Genomic DNA, 9,108 nt, shown 5'->3' on the forward strand with positions numbered 1-9,108 from the left:
TCTTCACTATGGTGAATACGTTTTGTATTAAAGTAGTCACAAAGCCCGTCTAGCTCAGTTGGTAGAGCGCAAGGCTCTTAACCTTGTGGTCGTGGGTTCGAGCCCCACGGTGGGCGCAATACGATGGATCGCTTTTTTTGTACAACAAAACTATGAACAACTGATCCAAGTATTGTTTACGATTTTCTTCAAACCATAGCAGACTGTTGAGATGTGGAAACAAGGTGGGCAAATGGTTCATTTGTGCTGAGAAATTAGTAAAACAAAATAATTGGATCATTTTCAACCGGAGATTTTCTGGCTTCCATGTGATACCGTTGTTTTTTTTAAAATAAAAGTCGAAAATCACATTTACGAGCTTCAGAAAAAAGGAAGAAAAAACTAGATGTAGCCAATCACCCACTCTTTTGTGCTGCAAAATAAATTGGATCTTCTTTTAAATAAAAAAATCTACGCACAACTGATCTAGTATATGGTTTTACGATTTTGAAACCACAATAGCTAGCTTGTTGAGATGTGGAAACATGGTGGGCAAATGGTTCTTTTGTGCTGCGAAATTAGTTGGATCTTCTTTTTAATAACAAATCCAATGTTTGCAAAATCGCTTATCGGTGTAAACTCGGTTAGCTGGCGATTAGCGATTAATAGGAAAAACGGCCAAATGAGCTAATCGAACGATAAATGAGCTAATCGGACGATAAATAAGTTTATCGACTAATCAGTGACCACCGACTAGCGATTAATCGTTGAATCGGATGATTTTTTGAACAGTGAATCTACACGCACAACTGATCTAGTATGTTGTTTTATGAATTTTTTTTGAACCATAACAACTTGTTGAGATGTGAAAAATAATTGAATGATTTTCTTACATTTAACCTTAAATTCCATATTTCAAGATTTAGTATTGTTTTACGAATCTTCAGAACCATAACAGTTTGTTGAGATGTGAAAATAACTCGATCATTTTCCATCGGATATTTTTGGCTCATGGGTACCAGTGATCCCATTGTTTTTTTAAATAGAAAATCACATTCAGGAGTTTCAAAATATTTGAAGAAAAAATCTGTATGTAGCCAATGACCCACAAACGCGCAAAATATCAATTTCAAATACTTTATAGTCTTGGCTACACCAAAAACGGCAAACGAGTTGATCTGAGTATGTATACATATTTCTAAAACTCTACTTTTTATAAGATTTTTTTATTTTTGTGTAGCTCACAATATAAAGAATTTCGCTTTGAAATTTTGCATTCTTGTAAGTTACATCATTGACTATGTCTAGATTTGTTTTCTGGAAGTTTTTAAAATTAAGAAATATGATTTTTAAAAAAAAAAATAAGAAGGGATTCCTAGAGCTCAGAAGGGAAAGACATTTTTGGATCATTTTCTTACATTGAAACTTAGACTAATTTTTTTTCACCAATAAGAAGATAATCTTTACTTCACCACGCTGAACATTGCGGTTTGGGCAAGAGGGCAAGTTTATCATCTTCACGCTTGACAAAACGTGCGAGTTAGCAAGGATGCACCTTCTCCTTTTCTTTTAGTTGTGCAAGCGGGGTATTTGACAGGGCATACCACAGTCATATATACCGTACACGCATGTGCATGCATACAATGATACAAAGGATAAAACGTACACATCTGGTGCCACATCAAAAGCTCGAAAAATTCAAAGTTGATCGGACGTATCCCCACTTTGAAAAAGTCTATAAAAACAAGGTGACAAGCTAACTCCCGCGGACTCATGCAGACTTTCCAGCTAGAAAGAATACGTTAACAATACACGCACGATTTAATATGGTTCACAAGCCATGTCCAAGCAAACGCACGCACCTAGCTAGTGTAGCTAGGCGCCCAACAGTGGCCGCTTGCCACTGGAGACTGGACACCAATCGCACGATCTCAACCGAGAGACAACTCAGCCTACGTACAACCTGCCCGCCTGTCGCGTCGTATATCTAGACCCCTCCCCAGCCGATCCAAACCCCTCGTCATTTTCGCCGGTCACCGCGCGATCTCGACGTTGCACGAGTCACGACACTGCCTGGGCTGCGCAAGGTACAGCAGACAGACATGGCTCACGGTCCGGATCACCGGGAAGCGGCGGCGCCCGAGTGGCGCGGCGCCGTGCGCGCCGCGGCGGCGGGGCCGACGCCCGACCAGGCGTGGGCGCTGCTGCGAGACTTCTGCTCCCTCGACAGGTTGGTCTCTCTCGTGCAGACGTGCCGGAGGCTGGAGGGCGCCGACGGCGAGCCCGGGTGCGTCCGGTACTGCGCGGGGCCGGTGAACATGGCCGCGCCGGAGGAGGCGGTCGGCTGGTCCAAGGAGCGGCTCGTCGAGGTCGACGACGCCGGGAGGTCATACAGCTACGAGGTGGTGGAGACCAACAAGGGCTTCGGCCGGTACCGGGCCACCATCGGCGTCGAGGCCGACCCGGCCGGGTGCGCCGTCGCGTGGTCGTTCGAGGCCGATCCGGTCAAGGGGTGGACGCTCGAAGGCTTCGTCGGCTTCCTCGAGAAGCTCGCGCGTGGCGTCGCCAGGCGGCTGGAAGAGGAGGTCATGGTGAACGTTGGTGATGATGATCCTGCCTTGCAAGCATCTTGATGTTGTTTTTCGCTTTCCTTCCTGCCTGTGATGCGAGTGGTGACCGTGTGTTTATGTGCATTCCAAGCCCATCTTTTTTTTTTTTTTTTTTGCGAGGTAAACTGATAATATTAAAGCCAGGAAATTACAGAAAGACACCCAACAAAGAAGAAAAATACAACCAAGTCCTTCTGCAACACAAAGCCGCCGGCAAGGAGCAAGACGTGCCGATGGCGCGCCGCCGCCGCATCTTCCCTCAAGCCTTGGATCGGAAGATGTCCCCTTGCGGACGGGAAGTCGTCGGTCCTCGAACTCCGGAGAGCCTCCACCCTACTCCATCGGCAGCCAAGCCCAGCTTCAACATCAACAGCAACCACAGCTTCACCTGGATCCGCCGCCCCGAGATCCAGTGGGGGAAGAGACGCACGCGGCGATCCTCGAGGACCGCAAGCGCGCAAGGAAGTCGACCGCTTGACGCCGGAGCTCCGGAGAACGCCGTCGTCGGAGGAGGAAGCCGCCGACACCAAAACGCCCACCACCGACGCCACCGCCTCCAGGACGCCGCCGGCAGGCACTCCCTCTAACCCTACACTATATACATGGCGAGATCCGGGGATTCCCCAGCCTCCCGCTGCCGGAGCAGCCGCTGGAGACGGAGGAATCCCACGGATCGCCGCCGCGCGAGGTGGATTCGACGGAGAGGTTCTAAAAATCTAAGCCCATCTTATTGTAAAAACAATTTCCTGAAAATTTAGAGTTTTTCCCTTGTAGACTTTGTTTAGTTTCTTGGAGCTACACAAATTTATTCTCTAAACTAGATTTGCTTCGCTTGGAATTCCAAAGAAGTTTTCGTACGAATAGTATGATTTTTTTTTCTATTGCCATTGCCTAGGTGTGCCAATGATAGCAAGGCAATCCTTACAAGATCAGACATTATAATTCCCGCAAAAAAAGATCAGACATTATAATGGGAAATATTTGCTCAGTTGATCCGTCGCAGAACATGATCTCCAGCAAAGATCCCGAGCGTGGTGCATTTACTAATTCATTACATACGTCTCCTCCTAGGAGTAAATTTAAAAAAACCCCACATTACACCGGCAAGTTTGAAAAATCACCACTATTCGTTTAAATTGCAAAAGTAGGAAGAATTTGTTGCAATGTACGCTGATTATTAAAGTTAGCTGGGTTAACAATGTTTCTGACAATGAGCCCATTGTCAGTGATGACATGCAAATGGGACAGCGGTCTAGGGAGAAAAATATTAGATAGGCCTAAATTTTGGGGTTTTGTGTAATTTTTCGGTGGGCCATAGCTGTCATCCTTCATTTTCATTTTCATTTTTCTGGTTTTCTCATAGCCCGATGGATAGATCGATGCCGCTGTCGCGTACGAGCTCCGCCTCCTCCTGTCGTGTTTGGCGACGTGGACGAGCTCCGCCTCCTCCCATCGTGCAGCGTGGACGGGCTCCACCTCCTCCCATCGTGCAGAGTTATCAGAGGTGCCCTTGTCGGCGTGTGGGACCGGAGACGGAGAAAGCGGCAACAGGGAGGTGGGGACGAGGGGAAGGGAACGTCAGGGTGGCGCGACACTCCCCCATGGAGCGGGAGGAAGGGGATGGTCGCACGGTGCTCACCACTGGATGGGGCGAAGGGGAGGGGCGGCTCACTACTCTGCGGTGAAGCGGTAGGAAGGGAAGGGACATGGCGGAGCTCGCAGGTTGAGAAGTAGGAAGGGGAGGGGAGGCGTGAGTCTGGGTTTCCTGCACCACAACAAGGTTATTGCAGTACTTAACAACATCAAATATTTATTAAATATCGATCCCATGGTAGTTTTCCACAATGGAAACTAAACAACCCCGCCATTGTGTTGTCAGTGCAGCCATATTCACACCCAAACCGTGGTTACACCCAAACCGTGGTTTAGAAATAGCCTATTCTATAGGTTGCTCCGGTGAGCAAGGATACGCGAACAAAGGGGGTTATCATCAATTATCCCGTGAATACGAACAATAACAAACAAGATAAAGTAAAGACTACAAGTAAAAGGAAATACTTTTGTAACGAAGGTAAACATAAAGCGGTGAACAAGCGGGGGAGAATTAATGCAACGAAATACTCAAGTAACGTGGTGTGTAGGTGATGCATCACTAGAGTTACAATCATAGTTTACTATATGTTTGGCGGTCCTTCACATACCATTGTCCCGTAGTATGCCACAATCAAAGACAACTCAATTTTCCACTCCTTTTTCTTGTATGCCACAAAACATTAGAAGATATTAATATCATAAAGATCGGATCAAAGACATTTACTTCTATGGACAACCGTGCTCCTAGGCAAGTACATATATATCTAGACTATCACTACTAGGTCAAATGATTCGCAATAAAATACATATCTATATCATGTGTGGCCTCAGGAGTTGGATGTCTCCAACTACACCAATGGATTGGACATATCCAATCACTAAATAATAAAATGAATAGAAAACACATTGAATAAACATATAGTTGTAGGGTTCTAGATCACAACACCATCCACATATACTTCAATAACCATAGCATAATAAAGGGGTTCAAAACATATTACATCCCATCATAGAGACCATGGTGGGGAAAGAAGGAGAAACGGCGATGGAGATGGTGATGGCATTGACGACGCGTAGCCACGCCTCGGTGGTGGATCCTTGGTGGTTTTCTTCCCCGTCCTTCCTTCAAGGTTGATGAAGATCTTGTGGTGTCATGGTGGCATGGAGGGAGGGTGACTGTCTATAATACGCGTACAGCACGCGTCCGTTGGGAACCCCAAGAGGAAGGTGTGATGCGTACAGCGGTAAGTTTTCCCTCAGTAAGAAACCAAGGTTTATCGAACCAGTAGGAGCCAAGAAGCACGTTGAAGGTTGATGGCGGCGAAGTGTTAGTGCGGCGCAACACCAGGAATTCCGGCGCCAACGTGGAACCTGCACAACACAACCAAATTACTTTGCCCCAACGTGACAGTGAGGTTGTCAATCTCACCGGCTTGCTGTAACAAAGGATTAGATGTATAGTGTGGATGATGATGTTTGCAGAGAACAGTAGAACGAGTATTGCAGTAGATTGTATTCGATGTAAAAGAATGGACCGGGGTCCACAGTTCACTAGTGGTGTCTCTCCCATAAGAATAAGCATGTTGGGTGAACAAATTACAGTTGGGCAATTGACAAATAAAGAGGGCATGACCATGCACATACATGTTATGATGAGTAGTGTGAGATTTAATTGGGCATTATGACAAAGTACATAGACCGCTATCCAGCATGCATCTATGCCTAAAAAGTCCACCTTCAGGTTATCATCCGAACCCCCTCTAGTATTAAGTTGCAAACAACAGACAATTGCATTAAGTATGGTGCGTAATGTAATCAATAAATACATCCTTAGACATAGCATTGATGTTTTATCCCTAGTGGCAACAGCACATCCACAACCTTAGAACTTTCTGTCACATCGTCCTGCATTTAATGGAGGCATGAACCCACTATCGAGCATAAATACTCCCTCTTGGAGTTACAAGCAAAAACTTGGCCAGAGCCTCTACTAGCAACGGAGAGCATGCAAGATCATAAACAACACATAGATGATAGATTGATAATCAACATAACATAGCATTCACTATTCATCGGATCCCAACAAACGCAACATGTAGCATTACAGATAGATGATCTTGATCATGTTAGGCAGCTCACAAGATCCAACAATGATAGCACAATTAGGAGAAGACGACCATCTAGCTACTGCTATGGACCCATAGTCCAGGGGTGAACTACTCACACATCACTCCAGAGGCGACAATGGCGGTGAAGAGTCCTCCGGGAGATGATTCCCCTCTCCGGCAGGGTGCCGGAGGCGATCTCCTGAATCCCCCGAGATGGGATTGGTGGCGGCGTCTCTGGAAGGTTTTCCGTATCGTGGCTCTCGGTACTGGAGTTATTATCGACGAAGGCTTAAGTAGGCGGAAAGGTAGGTCAGGGGGCGATGCGAGGGGCCCACTGATGTCTACGGGTGCTTCTATTCTTGTAGACAGTGTTGGGCCTCCAAGAGCAGAGGTTTGTAGAACAGCAGCAAGTTTCCCTTAAGTGGATCACCCAAGGTTTATCGAACTCAGGGAGGAAGAGGTCAAAGATATCCCTCTCATGCAACCCTGCAACCACAAAGCAAGAAGTCTCTTGTGTCCCCAACACACCTAATACACTTGTCAGATATATAGGTGCACTAGTTCGGCGAAGAGATAGTGAAATACAGGTGGTATGAATATATATGAGCAGTAGTAACGGCACCAGAAAATAGCTTGATGCTACAACTGGCGTGTGGTTGATGGTGGTAATATTGCAGCAAAGACAGATGCAAAGAAACAGTAAACAAGCAGCGATTTCCGTATTTGGAAACAAGGCCTAGGGATTATACTTTCACTAGTGGACACTCTCAACATTGATCACATAACAGAATAAATAGATAAATGCTATACTCTACACTCTCTTGTTGGATGATGAACACCACTAATTGTGTAGGATTACACGAACCCTCAATGCCGGAGTTAACAAGCTCCACAATATTCGATATTCATATTTAAATAACCTTAGAGTGCATGATAGATCAACACAACTACACCAAGTACTAACATAGCATGCACACTGTCACCATCACACTATGAAGGAGGCATAGATCACATCAATACTATCATAGCAATAGTTAACTTCATAATCTACAGGAGATTACAATCATAACCTACGCCAAGTACTACACGATGCACACACTGTCACCATTACACCGTGCAGGAGGAATAGAGTACTTTAATAACATCACTAGAGTAGCACATAGATTAACAGTGATACAAAACTCATATGAATCTCAATCATGTAAGGCAGCTCATGAGATCATTGTATTGAAGTACATAGGGAGAGAGATTAACCACATAGCTACCGGTACAGCCCTTAGTCTCGATGGAGAACTACTCCCTCCTCATGGGAGACAGCAGCGGTGATGAAGATGGCGGTGGAGATGGCAGCGGTGTCGATGGAGAAGCCTTCCGGGGGCACTTCCCCGTCCCGGCGGCGTGCCAGAACAGAGACTTCTGTCCCTCAGATCTTGGATTCGCGATGGCGGCGGCTCTGGAAGGTTTCTCGTACCGTGGCTTTTTCGTATCGATGATTTAGGTCATGGACCTTTATATAGGCGAAGAGGCGGAGTCGGAAGGTCGACGAGGCGGTGACACACTAGGGGGGCGCGGCCCACACCCTGGCCGCGCCAGCCTGGTGTGTGGGGCCCCCAGGGATCCCCTCTGGTGGCTCTCGGGTGTTCTGGAAGCTTCGTGGGATTTTAAGATCTTGGGCGTTGATTTCGTCCAATTCCGAGAATATTTCCTTACTAGGATTTCTGAAAGCAAAAACATCAGAAAACAGGAACTGGCACTTCGGCATCTCGTCAATAGGTTAGTTCCGGAAAACGCATAAAATCATCATAAAGTGTGAACAAAACTTGTAGGTATTGTCATAAAACAAGCATGGAACATCAGAAATTATAGATACGTTGGAGACGTATCAGCATCCCCAAGCTTAGTTCCTACTCGTCCTCGAGTAGGTAAACGATAACAAAGATAATTTCTGAAGTGACATGCTACCAACATGATCTTAATCATACTAATGTAAAGCATATGAGATGAATGCAGCGATTTAAGACAATGGTAAAGACAATGATTAAACAACTGAATCATATAGCAAAGACTTTTCATGAATAGTACTTTCAAGACAAGCATCAATAAGTCTTGCATAAGAGTTAACTCATAAAGCAATAAATTCATAGTAGAGGCATTGAAGCAGCACAAAGGAAGACTAAGTTTCAGCGGTTGCTTTCAACTTGTAACATGCATATCTCATGGATAATTGTCAATGCAAAGCAATATAACAAGTGCAATAGGTAAACATGTAAGAATCAATGCACAGTTAACACAAGTGTTTGCTTCTAAGATGGAAGGGAATGGGTAAACTGACTCAACATAAAAGTACAAGAATGGCCCTTCGACGAGGGAAGCATCGATTGCTATATTTGTGCTAGAGCTTCTATTTTGAAAACATAAAGAGAGCATAAAAGTAAAATTTTGAGAGGTGTTTGTTGTTGTCAACGAATGGTAGTGGGCACTCTAACCCCCTTGCCAGACAAACCTTCAAAGAGCGGCTCCCATGAAACATTTTTATTTTTGGGTGGCACTCCTTCCAACCTTGCTTTCACAAACCATGGCTAACCGAATCCTCGGGTGCCTGCCAACAATCTCATACCATGAAGCAGTGCCTTTTATTTTAGTTTTATTTAGATGACACTCTGATGTCTACGGGTGCTTCTATTCTTGTAGACAGTGTTGGGCCTCCAAGAGCAGAGGTTTGTAGAACAGCAACAAGTTTCCCTTAAGTGGATCACCCAAGGTTTATCGAACTCAGGGAGGAAGAGGTCAAAGATATCCCTCTCAAGCAACCCTGCAAC

At 45.4% G+C, this 9,108-nt stretch overlaps 1 protein-coding gene and 1 non-coding gene across 2 annotated transcripts; both read left to right on the forward strand.

The window, feature by feature from the left end:
• The first annotated feature begins 43 nt into the window (after positions 1 to 43).
• TRNAK-CUU (transfer RNA lysine (anticodon CUU)) lies at positions 44 to 116 on the forward strand. Its single transcript has one exon. It is a non-coding gene; the product is annotated as a tRNA-Lys (tRNA).
• Positions 117 to 1,872: 1,756 nt separating this feature from the next.
• Positions 1,873 to 3,012, forward strand: LOC127343651 (lachrymatory-factor synthase). Its single transcript, XM_051369814.1, has one exon. The coding sequence runs from the start codon at positions 2,082 to 2,084 to the stop codon at positions 2,610 to 2,612; it is 531 nt and encodes a 176-aa protein (XP_051225774.1). The 5' UTR covers positions 1,873 to 2,081; the 3' UTR covers positions 2,613 to 3,012.
• Positions 3,013 to 9,108: the final 6,096 nt, after the last annotated feature.

Source organism: Lolium perenne, chromosome 3, assembly GCF_019359855.2.
Source record: "Lolium perenne isolate Kyuss_39 chromosome 3, Kyuss_2.0, whole genome shotgun sequence".
Lineage (NCBI taxonomy): Eukaryota > Viridiplantae > Streptophyta > Magnoliopsida > Poales > Poaceae > Lolium > Lolium perenne.

Coding starts and splice junctions, on each gene's coding strand:
- LOC127343651 (XM_051369814.1), top strand. CDS start 2,082: ATGGCTCACGGTCCGGATCACCGGGAAGCGGCGGCGCCCGAGTGGCGC.